Raw genomic sequence first — 15,434 nt, forward strand, 5'->3', positions numbered from 1 at the left:
CCAGGCCGTACTGGGGCACTGAGGACAGTCCCTGTCCTCGCTGAGCCCATGCTCTGGTAAGGGGGACAGGACAGATAAACTGTAATCACAACAATTACAGTGCTGTGTGAAAATTCGATCAACCCCCACCGGCCTCCTGGGCCAGGACAGGGCATGGCCAAGGGAAGCTTCCAGAGAGCTGAACAAGATGCACCAGTTCACCGCGAGGGGGTGGAGCTAAAGAGTTCTGGGGGGAAATGACAGCCAGTGCAAGGGCTGGGGGGGGCAGGCAAGGGATTTTTAGGGGGGCCTCTAGCAAGTGGGGCAGGCTGGCCAGGTCACAGGATGCAAGGGGCAAAGGACACAACACAAGGGGCTGGACAGACAGACAGGCAAGAGCTACAGCAAGCAACGGAGCTGGCGAGAGATGGGGAAGGACTGCACCCCAAAGGCAATAGAGAGCCTCCAAACAGGTTTATTTTTTCAAGATTATTTATTTATTTGAAAGGCAGAGTTGAGAGAGAGACAGAGAGACAGAGAGACAGAGAGAATCTTCCATCCACTGGTTCACTCTCAAAATGGCCACAACAACCAGGCTGGGCCTGGCCAAAGCCAGAAGCCTGAAACTCCATTCAAGTCTCCCACATGGGTGGCAGGGGCCCAAGAACTTGTTCCATCCTCTGCTGCCTTCCCAGGCACATTAGCAGGGAGCTAGATTGGAAGAGGAGCAGCCCAGGGCTGGAACCAGCACCCATATGGGATTCTGGCATTGCAGATGGGGGCTTAACTCTCTGTGCCTTGACGCCAGCCCCTCCAAAGGGTTTTAACCCAAGGTTTAAACATGAGTTTTAGGAAAAGCCCTGGTACCATGAGGGAAGGAAGAAGCCAAGGGGAGCCTCCCTGCAGGTGAAAGATAGCTGAGGCTGGAGAGAAGCCAGCCAGCCAGGGGGACCTGAGAGGGCTAACGGTCAGGACGCATGAGCACACAGGGTCGGCGACTCAGAGGAGGGCAGGGTGGAAGGAAGAAGGGGACATGGGTCAGGCCCTGCAACAATGGCTAGCCCATCCCCCCATGGAGGGGCCACCCCACAAGCCAGCACAGCTGAGGGAATCACGGAAGGGTAACGGCACGCACACCTCCAACAAGCAGGGCATCCAACCTGGGTTTCTCCGTCACCAGGACTGGGCAGGCAGCCGCTCAGCTCAACACCCCCAGCCTGGCCACCCTCACCAGGTCCTGCCGAGTCCCCTCCCTCCAGCCCCAGGAGGACAGGCTGCCTGGACAAACCCTATTGCTCAACCTGAAACCACTAGGCAGCCTCTCCCTCATTCCTCTGTCCACTACCCCTAAAGGACAAAATGAGCTGGAACACAGTGGAACAGATTCCTGCGGTGTGAACATCACATGCCCCTACCTGGGAAACCCAGGAGGTAAGCAGGGAGCTGGGCTAAGTCGACTGAGACCAGGGGCAGGGTGATGCCACCTCTCTTCTACTGGGGGCTTCTGAATTCCGCTCTAACAGTGACAGCAACAGAGGTGATGCCAGGGACTTTGGGAGTCACATGGGCAGCAAGTGGCAGTGGCAGGGTTTGAACCCAGGTCCCCGCAGCGTCCAACCACAGCTTCACACCCATGTGCTGTCCCCAGGCACTCAGACCAGTCACCATCACAGCAGTGCCCAAGAGGCAGACGGGGAAACTGAGGGACAAGTCCCCCTGCTGGTGGAAGTTAGGATGCCTGAGTATTTGGGCAATCAAGAGGACTGGTAGGAGTGGGGTGGGGGGATCGGCAGAGCACCCCTTGGGCTTGACTCAGGGTGGGGGAGGGGCAAAATTGCGGCAGGGCAGGGCAGGGAGTGGAGGAATATGGGGAGGGAGGTCTCACTGAGTCACCGTCCTGGGCACCGGGCAGTCGAAGCTAAGGCTGCGCCCCCCGGGCAGCTGTGGGAGGCCCGGAGCTCCCGCCCGAGACACGCTAGAGGGCGGCAAGCGGGGAACTGGATCCTGGGGAGGCCGCCGTCTGGGGCGGGCAGCCGGGAGGAGCCTCTCCCTACCAAGGCGGCCCCGGCACGTGTCTCGGCTCGGATCCCGCCCCGGGCGTCTCCCCGTTACTCGGTGCCGGTAGAAGGCGTCCCCGGGAGCAGGGCCGAACCAACGCGGCCGGAGGGAACCAAGGTCTGGGATCCCAGGCCCTAGGGCAGGCCGTGGGACGCGCGCACGACACACGCACGCACACACACGCGCGACACACGGCGCCCAGCTCACGCGCCGCGCAGACACAAGCTCGGGACACCACGGGCAGGTACGCAGCCTCACACGCCACACATCCCAAAGACTGCCGACCCCGGCCGACCGAAGCGCGGGGCCGCACGCCGGCACTCCCATGCCCACGGCAGGCAGGCCGGCAAAGTTGCCGAGTGGAACCCACGGAGTGTCCCGGAAGACCCCGGCGTCCGCGGCGCCTCCGGCGCGCCACGAGAGGGGGCGCCGGCCCGCAGCCGCCGGCAGGGCCCAGCCCCGAGCCCCGACGTCTCAGCCCCGCCCGCCTGGGGCACGGCCCCCGCCCGGCCGCCCTCCGTACAGCCCAGCGAGGGCCACCCGGAGCGCCCTCCCGCCCCCCGCCCCCCGCCCCGCGCCCCCCGCGCCGGCCCCCGCCGTCCTTCCCCGCCCCGGCCGGGCCCGGCGCCGGCTCGGATCAGCCGCCCGCCAGCGCCGCGCCGAACTTGCGAAACAACAAACAGCCCAGCTCGTCGGAGTCGGCGGCCGCTGGTCCCTCCGCCCCCGGAGCCCCGGGCCGGGCCAGACCCCGCGGCCCCGCGCGGCCCACGGTCCACGGCCGCCGCCGCCGCCGCCGCCGCAGCCGCGACAACTTGCTCGGGCCGGGCGCGCCACACTCGCGCCCCCGCGCGCACGCACACATCTTGCCCGCGCCCCCTCGGAGGCCGGGCCCGGGCACACCCGAGCGCGGCCCGGCGCGCACCACACTCGCAGCACTGCCGGACGCGCAGCCAATGCGCACCGACACTCACACTCGCGCACACGCACGCCTGGCACTCGGGGCACCGCTCGGACCCACACAGCCCCCAGCGGTGCACACACAAGCCACGGACACTCCCACACGTACACACCGAGCACACGGCGCTCGGACACACACAGACCTCACACGCACACACACCACGCATGAGTTCCCGGACCCGCACTCGGCACACGCATCTCTCTCTCTCTCTCCCTCTCTCCCTCTCTCCCTCTCCCCCCCCCCCCCCCACCACCAAACACACAGCGCTCCCGGCCAGGGCAGGCAACATGCAACACAGAAGCGGATCCAACTCCGGCCACACCACCAAACTCGGATGCACACGCTGCAGGCACACAACCCACTTGGCCGCACAAACACGAGCCACCGGCAGACACTCGGCGCACACCCACGCCTCGAGGCGCACAACCTTCACCCAATACACTCGCCGACACAACGCACAGCCCCCTTGCCTTGCACGCACAACTCGTGGACGCACATTCGCAGCCACACAACACCCTGAGCACGCCACTGACCTCCCACTCCCGCACACGCGCATGGAGCACGCCCGCACCGCCCGGCCACACAACACTCACACTTTCTTCCGAGCTACGCCACGGGCCCCGCGGGCTCGGCGGGGCAAGCTCGGTCCGACCGCCGCGCGCTTACCTGCCGGAGTCTCGGTCTCCGGCGCGCAGAGCTGGAAGGTGAGCGCCAGGACGAGCGCCTGGGCGCGGGCCATGGTGGATACGCCGCCGCCTGCCCCGGGGGCCCGGTGCGGGGGGCGCCGCCGCCGCCGGAGCCCGAGCCGAGCCCGAGGCGAGCCGGAGCCAGAGCGGAGCAGCGCGGCGCGGAGCGGGACTGGCGCCGAGTCCAGAGCGGGAGCCGGAGCAAGCGGGGCGCTGACGTCAGGCCCGGCCGCACGATCGGCGGTCTCGCGGCGCCCCCCGCTGGCAGCCGTGCGCGCTGCTATCGGGGTCTGGACGCCCGCCGGCCCGGCGCGCCCCTCCCCCACCAGGCGCCCCCTGCCTGGAGGCCCCTGGGCCCGGCGTGGAAGCCCACTGGCCTCTGCTCGGAGTGGGGAACCAGAATTCTCAGGTGAGCACGCACACTGCCCGCGCCTCGCGGGCGGCCGGAGAGCGCTATCAGGACAGTGACCCAGGGACACCGGCCCTCTCTGCCTCATGCGATGCGTGGATCTCCTCTGCAATCATACGGACCTACAAGGAGCAAGCGCACGCCGCCTACCAGGAGTGGTCGTTGAGGCCTTTGGAGACGCTGGCGTTTAGAAAGTTCTTCCTGACGTGTGGTCCCCTCCCTCGCTAACCCTCCCTGGTCTTACGCGACCCTTTGGCTGCACAGGTCAGATCTATTCGTGCTTCTAGCCGGTGCCTTCACGGCATAATGGTCCACAAACTAGGTGCCTTCTCTATGAAGACCAGGCATTTTTAGGTGCTGCACCCACCCGGACTCACTCAAAACCTTCAGCTTGACAACCCCATTACACAGTTGAGGAACTAGAGGCACATAGAAAGTGACTTTTCCAAAGTTGTGCTTTAGTGTGAGCTCGCACCAAGATCTGAATCAAGATGGTCTTGCTTGGGGCCAGGTATGGTAGCTCAGGGGGTTAAGCCACAGTTCTGGCTGCTCCTTTTCCAATCCAGCTCCCTGCTAATGCCTCTGGGAAGGCAGTGGACGATGGCCCAAGTGCTCCAATCCCTGCCACCCATGCAGGAGACCCGGATGTATTTCTGGACTCCTGGCTTTGGCCTGGCCCAGTCCTGGACATTTAGATAACAAGACAGTAGACCTCTCTCTCTCTCTCTCTCTCTCTCTGCCACTCTGCCTTTCGAATAAATGAGCTACATCTTATTTAAAAATCGTCTTGCTTGAATTGAGCACAGGCTAATGCTGCCTCCCATGGAAACCCGTCACTCAACAAGCACTGTGCCTGGTTCATTTGTTCAACAGTTAGGCCAAGGGGGAGACACCACACAGACACACCCTCATCCCTACCTTCACGGACCCTACATTCCAGCGAGAAGACAAGAACCACAAACAGCAGAAACACACAAAGAAAGCAGATTCCATATCCCTTATCACAGTCCCATCTAGTTCGCCAGCGAATTGAGGAGGGACAGCGCAGGGAAGGGATTGTTGCCATTTTCACCGGAGCCGCTGCTGCAGAAGGGAGTCATCGTTTGTCTCCACCACTAGGAGGCCTTTGTGGAGCCCAGCGGCATGTGCTGGGCGCTCCGCGAATATTGAATGAATGACTAGAGCCAGTCCTTGCCTTCAGGAAGCTTGTATCCCAAGGGAGAGACCCACAGCAAACCCAGACAGCAGGTGTCACAGTCTGAGACAAGCAAGCTGAAGGAATGGAGGGGGCGTGTGACAAGACATTAGGGTTCCTCTGAGCTAGGGGGTCCCAGGAAGCTTCAGTGAGGAAGTGACCTGGTGACACCTGGGCTGCGACCTCACGTGTGGCAGGGAGCCAGCCTCACACAATTCGGGGGGAGGAGCAGCGCAGTCACTGGGGACAGCCTGTGCAGAGAGGTGGGAGGCAGCGGGTTTGGGAGCTACAAGGAGGCCAGGGCGGCGGGAACGCAGTGAGCGGGGCGGGAGGGGCAGGACGGGAGCCTCCTGCGGCAGGGACCACGGGTCGGGTCGTGGGCAGGGACCACAGGTCATGGGCCGAAAGCCTGCAGCTAAAGGCAAAGGGAAGCTCGAGAGTAAGGAACTCTGCCATTTTGTTCAAGTCCCCCCAAGCAGCAGGTGGGAGAACCCCAGCGACGTGCGACAGAGTCTGGGAGTTCAAGGTGTGTACAGGCCCTCGTGTCCCCCGCCTCCACTGCCAGCTGGTTCCGTGCTGAGGCGGGCACACCCAAAGCTGCCCTGGCATGCAGGAGGCACAGCAGAGGGCTCCTGGGCTCCTTGGGCTCCTTGGGCTCCTGGGCTCCGTTCTTGTGAGCGCCAACGAGCTCTAGGTTGAATTGGGGATGGATCCAAAAGGCACAGAGGTAGAGAATTAAATAGTGAGAGTCATAGGGGGAGAGAGAGAGAGAGAGAGAGAGAGAGAAGAAAAAAGTGCAGGGAAGAAACCAAGGCAGCAAGACAGAGAGCCACTGGGGCAGACAAGAGCCAGAGGGGGCCACCCAGAAAAGGAGATAAAACACGAAGCAAAGAAACAACCAAGGCTGCGGATCCCTCAGGGCTCTCAAGGGAGCCTGGCTCCATGTTGTCAGGGCGCAAATCGGGGCTCAGAAACCAGCAGACGCTTGCCCAAGGTCACCTGGCACATCCGCGGCGGGCCTGGCACTTGAACCAGGTCTGATCCATTTCCCATCCCTTTGCTCTTTGTGCCGGGGAAAGTGGCAGAGACTACGACGGGGGGAGAAAGGGCATGGGCAACAGGTGGACGGAGACACAGACAGCACCTGCTTTACTTTTCCAAAGCCACAAACTCCTATAATCCTTGAAAGAGGAAGGCAGGAAGAAAAACAGTCCTGGCCTGAAGGGACCAGCCCAAATCTAGGGGAAAGGGGATGGCCCCACAGACGGCAGCAGATCAAGAGGAAATTCAATTACCTGCAACTCATGGAATATTCATGACCCCTGCCCTGTTCCAGGCCCCACACGGAGCGCTGGCGTCATGGAGATGAACCTAGCATGGCCCTACTCTCGCCTGCAGATGCAGGCACACAAATGACCAAGAGACAATGTCCTAAAGGTCATTAACACCAGTCCAGAGAGAACACAGAGGTGGCAGGGTTGACTCGGGCTGCAGGGTGGGGAAAGTGTATCAAACGATACTTAACCCTGGGGTTTCCCAGTTTGGTGAGGCAGGCAGGTGACATCTCAGGCAGGAGGAGCTGCCATGATAAGGCCCATGGCAAGGAAATGCCGGGGAAGGTGGGTATCAGGTGCAGTCGGATCATGGGCTGTGCTCAGTCCAGTAGCAGAAGACAAATCAGGAAACAGCGGGAGTCCAAGTATAAACCCTTTTGAGTACAAGGCCAGGCCAACTGGATGTGAACCCCTCAATCAGTGGTTCTCAAATTGAACCCCTGGGGGAACCCCAACGACCTGGCCTAAAAGTGACGGCTGAAGCGATGCAAGAGGGGTGAGGTCCAGGCCCACAAGGGAGAAGACATGCTGGCCGATGCTCCGGGCGTCTTCCTGCCTCGGCTGCCCCGGGATTCAGAGGAACCAACGTGGCAGAGAAGAGAATGTCAACGGCACAATGTCACCGTCAGAGTCTCACAGCAGAGGGTTGTTTGGCACCTCCGGGCACAAATAGGCCTGTGTGTCCAGGTGAGTGCCATGTGGTGTTTCTCCTCTATTCTTCACATCTGATTAGATGCCCCCATGTGCCAAGCCTGTGCCAGATCATATGCCACTTGATCCTCACAACAGCGAAACAGATAAGTTTGGTTCCCTCAACTCTAAGAAATGGAGACACAGACAGGCCGAGAGACTTGTCCAGAATCGAATGGCTGGAAGTGAGCAGAGCCAGGACTCGAAGCCAAGAGCGCCAGCTTCCAGCTCTCGCATCCCTAATCGCTGGCCTCGGGGGACAGGCTCTGAGATGGCACGCTCTGGCCAGCAAAAGCCAGGGAAAGCCTCTTCCTTGGCCTTCGAAGCCCTGGCTGGGTGTCTCCCAAAGCCTGATCCCCACCCACCTGCAGCTTGTAAAAAGAGACTCCCGGACCCTTCTCCAAGATTCTAGGGCAGCGGGTCTGAAATGGGACCTCAGACGACTTTCATGCACACAGAACATCCTCCCTCAGGGCTGGCTCCAACAGCACCTCTACCAAGAGCTCCCACCCAGAGCGCCTCTCTTCAGACTACAGCAAACCCCTCGCGTGCACCCCCCCACCCCCGCAACTGGGACGTCAGCTATGTTCCTATCTTCCCTCAACCACAAAATCTGACACCTTTACCAGGCTTTTTACAAAGCACTTTCGGGGTCCCACTGAATCCCCTTCTGCACGGTGAGCATCCTCTCGGGGCTGAACACGCTAAACGTCCTCACAGCGTGTTCTTCCATCCATAGGAACATTCCTCTATTGTTGCATCCAAGGCTCACGACAATCTGGGAGGAGACAAAATGTTCCCATTGCACCGATGAGAAAACAAACGCCAAGTTCCACCCACTTGCCCAGCCAGGGCAGTACACCTGCTTCCCCATCCGTTTTCGTCGGCTCTCCTAGGTGTAGGGAGGCAAGCTCTACCTCCCTATGCTGTCACTCGGTACTGCAGGTTCAACGAGATAATGCTGGCAGGCGCCTGGCACCTCTATGGAGAAAACTCAAGCACCAGGCTGCGCACACGGCTTTAGACCAACCCCATCCTCTCCTTGCTGGAAGAGCAGCTTTGGCGGGCTCGGAAGCTCCGCAACTTCCTCAGGTCTCCCCACTGCTCACCACTGGCCCCCACTCGGGGTTCCTCACGCTGAATCGCGAGGCGCCACCGCGTGGGCAGCGAAGGAAGGTGACGGCCCTTTAAAGGAGAATGGGGGCGTGGTCACGCGGGGCAGGGGCGGGGCTGGGGGGCGGGCCGTAGGCGCGCGGTCGCGGGAAGATGACGTCGCGGGGACGTCAGCCTCAGTGTTGGCCGGACATGTGGGTCTGCAGCGCGCTGTCCCGGGCGCTGACCCCGGCCAGGTTGCGGCGGGGGCTGCTCTCGGCTTCTGACTGCCACAGGGCTGCAGCCTCTCCCTACGCGGCGTCGGCCGAGCCCTCCCGGGTCCGGGCGCTGGTCTATGGGAGCCACGGGGATCCAGCCAAGGTCGTCGAGTAAGAGACGGCGCCAAAACCGGGGAAGGGCGCTGGGGTTTCTGAAGGGGTTCTGGACGGGCTGTGCACGGGGAAGGGAGGGTCAGGGCCCGAGGAAGGGGGCGGGGGACAGCAGGACCGTAAGCCTGCGGTGTGTTTCGTGGTTGGGAAACTCGGTCCCTCGACGTAGCCAAAAACCCGAGCGACACAGCCTACGGCTGGAGTATTGATGCGTAGTGGATGATCTCGCTAAATTGTCGCAGCAGTGTTTTGGAAAAGTTACTTGACTCGCCCAGTTTTGCAAGTGAGAAAACGGAGACCTAAGCGGTAAAATCCGGCGAGCCAGGAGGTGACAGTCGGAATTCCGACGCGGGCGTGACTGACAGGGCCTGCGTTCTCAGAGTGCTTTTCTACTCGTTTGCGTCTTCACTTCTCAGTTATGAGGTCGCAGATCCTTGTTTGTGTTTTACAGAGGGCAGAGGCCTTGTCTGAAGTGATATACCTGCCCCCTAAGTGATCGGGCCGGGGCCTGAAATCCCTGGCTTGTAACTCCTCTCTCTTGTGAGTTCCCCTTAGCCTAGCGAAAAAGAGCAGTTTTGCAGCTAAACAGACCCAAGGCCAGATACAGCGTCTGCTCCTGTTGGAGCACTCACCGTCGCTGAGCCCTCAGCTTTTAGGATTCTGTCCTCAAATCCTAATGGCGCTTAGTTCACGAGTTTTGCAGGAGGCTGATAAGAACAATATGTGGCCGGTGCCGCAGCTCACTAGGCTAATACTCCGCCTGCGGCATTGGCATCCCGGGTTCTAGTCCCAATCAGGGCGCCGGATTCTGTCCCGGTTGCTCCTCTTACAGTCCAGCTCTCTGCTGTGGCCTGGGAGTGCAGTGGAGGATGGCCCAAGTACTTGGGCCCTGCACCCCATGGGAGACCAGGAGGAAGCACCTGGCTCCTAGCTCCGGATTTGGGGGGTGAACCAACGGAAAGAAGACCTTTCTCTCTGTCTCTCTCTCACTGTCTAACTCTGCCTGTCAAAAATTTAAAAAAAGAACAGTATGTGAGCTGACAAGCCCTTATGAAGCTGTGCGTGAATAACCCGCCATTGGAAGGGCTGGTGGGGCCACTGGAGTAGTGCTAGGGCAAAAAGTTCAAGTCTGGGGATCAGAACACTTGGGGTCAGATCCCTTCCTCAGTCTGCCCTGGCTGTGTGTGTGTGTGTGTGTGTGTGTGTGTGTGGTAAATTAGTGAGGTTCTCTGAGCCTCGGTTTCATCATTGGAGGCAATATAGACAGACATAGCTCGTGGTGCTGATCAGCTAAGACCGACCTCGTGTTCCAAAAAGAACCTGCAGTGTCTTGGTTGCAACTCTTGGATTCCCAGCAAATAGTTTTGACTGTTTTCCCAGGGAGACACAAACATGGAATTATTTTAATGATTAAAATACAGGCTGCATGGTTTGACAGGTGGGAAAGATAAGCCTCAGTTCGACTCAAAGTCATGCACTCAGCCTTCCCACACCCACCTTTAGAGCAACGAAAAAGAATATGGAGAAGACAGAATCAGTCGGTAAACCCCACACTGTGTAAGTCATGTCGGGGCCCTGGTTTCCCTGAGGGCTGCTCTGATGTGCTGGCTGAGCGTTTCCAGGCGTGTACCCTGAACACGAGCAACGTCGCACCTCTCCCACACGCTTGTGTTACATTCCTGGTGCCAGACATGCCATGAGACAGGTGCTCCCAACATAAATGCGAATCTAATTGCATTTCAGGAACGCACCTTTTATTGAGTTCCATGGTAGTGGTAGTGAGGAAGGCATCTTTGATGTTCAAGGGCCCCCAGGAAGGTGGGACAGCTGAGTGCAGTTGGCTCCCGATTGATTGTCTCCTGTTGGAGAGCCAGGGAAGCTGGAACAGACTGGCAGAAGCCACTTGGGAAAAAAGTCTCTCGTCCTTGTTTGGAACCTGGTAATTTCCCTGAAGTTCAAAACACGATTCCTCCGCAAAGCGTTCTGTTCAGCCGTGGCTTGCACAGCTGGGTCACCTGCAGTGCTTTTAGAAAGTGCACACTCCCCAGCCCTACCTCGCAGTACTCGGCAGATCTGAGCTGGTCTTCAGAGCTCTCCAGGGGGAGCCTGCTGCCCAGCCACAGCTGAGAACCACTGCCAGTGGGAGAGTCTCAGGCGAGCGTCATTGCCACCCTCACCTCCGCCCCCCCCCCCATCCCCAGGGGACCCTTTCCTCTTCTGACCCAGATTCGGGCAGCTTTGAGCATGGACTGAGGCCAGAGGCCGGGATTCTCTTTGTAGTCTTCTGAGGTTTAGGGTGACCACACTGTCACAGAGAGAACCAGGTGTCCTTTACACAGCCAGCGAGCGGGTGTCTGGGTCACGTTACACCGGGTCGGGTCATGGAACCACTCAGAATCTGAACAGAGCATTCCCTAGGCTGCTGTGGTTTGTGGTGCTTGCCTTGTAGACTGGGCGCCAGGAGCCGAAGGGGGGGGGAACAAGGCCCGCTGCTCAGGTCTGAAGGGTTGCAGAACTCAGAGAGAGACCCGGGCCTGCTGCTCCCTGTCAGCTTCCAGCTGTTCCTCCCCTGCTAGCCCACTTTCCCTCTCTCTGTTTCTTTCCCTTCCTCCCCAAAAGGACTCTCTGAAGTAAGCACTTGGCCTTTTCTGTGAACAACAAATGTAAATATGAGACTGCAGAGAATGACAGACATTCTAGAAATTTCCCAGGCCTCCTCCCCCAGGACCATTTTTCTGGATTCCCTACCAGTTAGTTCCCAGAAATCCCAAAGTCATTCTCCCTTTTTTTCCCCTGAAAATCCCCTCAGAATTTTGCAATTTTCTGGGTGTTAGGATGAGAAGAGCTCTGATTCATCGTACAGGCTAAGTTCTCCGCATGTATGAGGGTACATCAGAAAGTTTGTGAAAAATATTTTCCCCATTTTATAAACAAGGAAACTGAAGAACTGAGGCTTGAAAAAGTTAAAAGGCACTTGCCCAAGATCATACAATTAAGATGCTCCTTTTTTTTTTTTTTTAAGATTTATTTATTTATTTGAAAGGCAGAGTGATGGAGGGAGGAAAAGACAAAAATCTTCCACCCACTCATTCATTCCCCAAATGGCTACAACAGCCACGTGCAGGCAAGGCTAAAGCCAGGGCTAGGAACTCCATCCTGGTCTCACATGTGGGTGGAAGGGACCCAAGCACTTGGGCCATCGTCTGCAGCTTCCCCAGGTGCATTAGCAGGGAGGCGGATTGGAAGCAGAGCAGCCAGGACTTGAACCGGTGCTCTGCATGGGATACCAGTGTTGCTGACAGCAACGCTGAGCTTAGCTGGCTGGGCCACAGTGCCAGCTTCAGGATGCCCTTTCTTTATTAAAAGTCCTTGAAATAGACCTAAGCCTGAAGAAATAATGACAGTCACCTCAAGTGGTTTTTAAGAATGAGATCGAGTATAAAGTTGTAAATTAGTAGGAAGAGGTAAGATTATGGGCCCTTCAGGTAACCCCAAGTTTCTACTGGGAATGGAGGGGGCAGCCCACCCTGGGGAAGCTAATAGAAACGCCAGTAGCCTCTGTCTCCTCCCCTTTTCAGGATCTTCATCATGATGGATTCCTCACCTGCCTGCTGCTATTGCAAAATGCCACTGAGCTGGAAACCCACCCCCCTTTTTTTTTAAGATTTATTTATTTTTTGAAAGAGAGATCAATCTTTGATCTGTTGGCTCACTCTCCAGATGGCTACAATAGCCAGCCTGGGCCAGGTGGGAGCCAGGAGCTTCATCCAGGTCTCCTATTTGGATGGTAGGGGCCCAAATACTTGGGCCATCTTCCACTGCTTTTTCCAGGCCCTTAGGGAGCTGGATCGGAAGTGGAGCAGCTGGGACACAAACTAGTGCCCGTATGGGATGCCGACACTGCAGGCAGTGGCTTTACCTGCTACGCCACAACTCCAGCTCCTGAGCTGGAAACCGTTGAATCATGTACCCATTCTGTCTCGGGGGAGCAGGTCATGAGCACCCAGGCTGTATCGGTTATGCTTTCTTGCTGTGGGACAGTGTCTGCTCTCAGAGTTCTTATTCTTATTTATTTACTTTTACAGTTGATGTCAGTGTTTGAAATCAAGCTGGTTTTGAAATTAGAATCACAGTGCTTTGAGAAAACTTGTAACACGTTGTCTTGGTGCTCTGCTGAGGGCTCTTCATTGTTGTCGGGATAAGAGTGGAACTGACCGATTTCGTAAGTTCGTCTGTGTTTATTCTTTGAGGCCCTACTAAATGCTAGGCCCTGAGGCTGCAGGGAGGAGGCATGGTAGCCTTCGCCTTCCGGAGACCCAAGGCAAGGGGCCACCCTAGTCCAGTGGAGTAAGTGCCATCATGGGGTAGGTTCAGAGCTATGGACTCCCCCAAAAAAGGGTCCCTTGCCCTATGCGGTTATCAGGGAGGTCTACACTGAGTGCCCCAGGAGAGCTGGAGTGTTCCAGGCTGGCAGCCATTCGCTGCGTGCCTGCTGTGCGCTCAGAGTGGGCTCCTGTGAGGGAGGTCTCTGCTGAATGCCACTCAGAGGAGATGGGAGGATTCCAGCCGTAGCGGAAACCACATCCTGTGAGGCAGTGCCTGCTGCGCCTTCCAGCGCCTGTCACTCTAGGAATCGCTCGGTAGTCTGGGACCAGGGAGGCGCGCTGCCTCGGCCCTAACTCCCCGTGGTTAGTGTTGCCTTGTCTGTCCTGGCTGCTCTCTGACAGGCTCTCTGGCCTTGCCCACCCTCAGTGAGAAGGAAAAGCAAAGATGACACAAGGTTCGGCTGGGTGTTTCACTGGAGCCCCCCTGCAAGAGCCTAGATTCTGGTCCTACATCTGCCACTGATTACTGGAGTCAGAAAACCACTCCGGTCTGGGTTCTCTTCAGTTACTCTTTGATGAAGGGGTTCGCCAAGGTCAGCAGTGCCAAATCAGGCACACCCGCTGTCCACTGTCTCCCATAAGCCTGCAGCCATGGACGTGGTACAAGCCGTGAATCCTCTGTGTCCAGCAGTTGTCCTGCTGCCACAGTTCTGGGTATGGCTGCAAAGCTTGGGCCTTGGGCACCAGAGTTCACCAAGGATCCCCTTTGCCCTTGGTTGATTCTATAATCAGTAGCCTCCAGCCAGGCAAGGGTTCATGGTCATGTTTGTCCCTGAGAGACAAAGGTAGCCTCACAGGGACTCGGCAGCTCCCTTCAGTGAGTTTCCCTAGAATGAGACATGTATGTTATGGGGCTTGCAGGCTTCCTGATGATCTTTGTTGAAGCAAAGTAGAGGATTGAGAAGGCATGGAGAGAGATTCTTTAACAACTCGGGGTAGAAGTCGCCCTAGCTCTCTGTTTGTCTTGAGGTTAAAATGCTTGTGCTAAAGAACCAAAAGATGATTCTTGAATGGAAGGAGGGTGGATCCCTTGGAAGTAGGAGGGCCAGAGGAGGCCCAGGGAGGCAGATGGGTGTGCAGTGCAAGCCTCGTAACGTGGAGCTCCGCTCAGGGAAACGAGTTCTCCCTGAGAGCCCAAGACCCCAGATCCCTACCGGCTGAGGCCACCAATGTTCCCTGCTGGGACAGGGGGCAGCAGGTGAGCTGAGGGATGTGGGGCCCTCACGGCTGCCCAGTCGCACCCTCCTGGCCTCCAGGTGCCAGCACGAGGGACCCAGCACACCAGCATTTCACTGAGTCACAGGAGGCCGCTTGCCGGGGACCACGGGTGCCCAGTGATGAGACACGTACTCGGCTCTCTGTACCGAGCAGTGGAGGAAGTCTGGTCACTGACCTCTCTCCCTGCCTGTTCTTCCTGCTGCAGATTCTGTTACTGTTTGAAGTGATTGAGTGGAAGATGAAGATGAATACAAACGGCGCTAATTAACTGGGGAAGGCGGGAAAGAGATCTGAGCGGAGCTGGCGGCGCCCACCGTACAGAGCAAACAGAAGCGAGCCAGTCTCCAGGGTACTAGCCTCTCTTCCCGCCTCTCAAAGGGCTCTTTCTTCTGTCTGCTTTTGTCTGCCTTGTACTTCGTATGGCATCACAGGTATACAGCGTCGGCCTCAAAGGAGCCATTGTGACCTTATCCAGCCTGGGATCTGTCGGCTAAAGACAGTGGCATGCCTCCGAGTTGCATGGCGCCGCTGTTACTCTCACTGGGGAAGGCCGGGAATGGTCCCGGGAAAGCAGCTTGGGATCTTGCCATGCTGTGTCTGGGTGCCTCCTTTGCACTCTGTAACACAGCAACTGTTTCTTCTGGTGAGTTAAAAAAAAAAAAAAAAAAAAAAAGAAAGAAAGAAACAGGGAAGAAATTGCTATCATCACACAGAGGTCCAACTCCTGGAATTCAGACTCGCCCCCGTTTTCCTTCCTGTCTCGGCAGAACGGTATCCTTGGCGACGCTGGGAGAGCTATCTGCAGGAGCAGCAGGGTCTGCACTGTCCCTTGCGTTCCTCGTTCCTCAGGCAGGCTGGGGCTGGTCTCCCTGCTGAGACGCAGCTGGACCAACACGCCTCCCCCCTGCCACCACCTGCCTGTGTTTGCAGCTTTGCCGTCTCCTGATCGGCCCTGCTTGCCCTCCCCCCCGAACTTCCCTCCCACTTCTGATCTCAGTTGGCACAGAGCAGCCAGGCTCCCCAGGTGCCAACAAAGAGCAC

At 58.0% G+C, this 15,434-nt stretch overlaps 2 protein-coding genes across 9 annotated transcripts in view; one reads left to right on the top strand and one right to left on the bottom strand.

Annotated features, from left to right (window-relative positions):
- The window catches only part of PTPRU (protein tyrosine phosphatase receptor type U), an 87,004-nt gene extending 83,145 nt beyond the window's left edge, over positions 1-3,859 (bottom strand). For 5 of the 6 annotated variants that reach the window (XM_051856780.2, XM_051856779.2, XM_051856778.2 and 2 more), the window contains exon 1: positions 3,662-3,859. In XM_051856780.2, the coding sequence (XP_051712740.1) occupies positions 3,662-3,734 (73 nt within the window). In that variant the 5' untranslated portion in view covers positions 3,735-3,859. The remainder of the gene's footprint in view (positions 1-3,661) is intronic. The other variant, XM_051856781.2, reaches the window with a different exon arrangement.
- A 4,708-nt stretch (positions 3,860-8,567) lies between these two features.
- The window catches only part of MECR (mitochondrial trans-2-enoyl-CoA reductase), a 30,696-nt gene continuing 23,829 nt past the window's right edge, over positions 8,568-15,434 (top strand). The window contains exon 1 of one of the 3 annotated variants that reach the window (XM_002716066.5): positions 8,568-8,790. In XM_002716066.5, coding sequence (XP_002716112.5) covers positions 8,576-8,790 — 215 coding nt within the window. In that variant the 5' untranslated portion in view covers positions 8,568-8,575. Of the gene's footprint in view, positions 8,791-14,723; positions 14,743-15,434 lie in introns of those variants that run through there. The other 2 variants (XM_017346528.3, XM_070078907.1) reach the window with 2 other exon arrangements.

Source organism: Oryctolagus cuniculus, chromosome 7, assembly GCF_964237555.1.
Source record: "Oryctolagus cuniculus chromosome 7, mOryCun1.1, whole genome shotgun sequence".
In the NCBI taxonomy this organism is placed as follows: Eukaryota; Metazoa; Chordata; class Mammalia; order Lagomorpha; family Leporidae; genus Oryctolagus; species Oryctolagus cuniculus.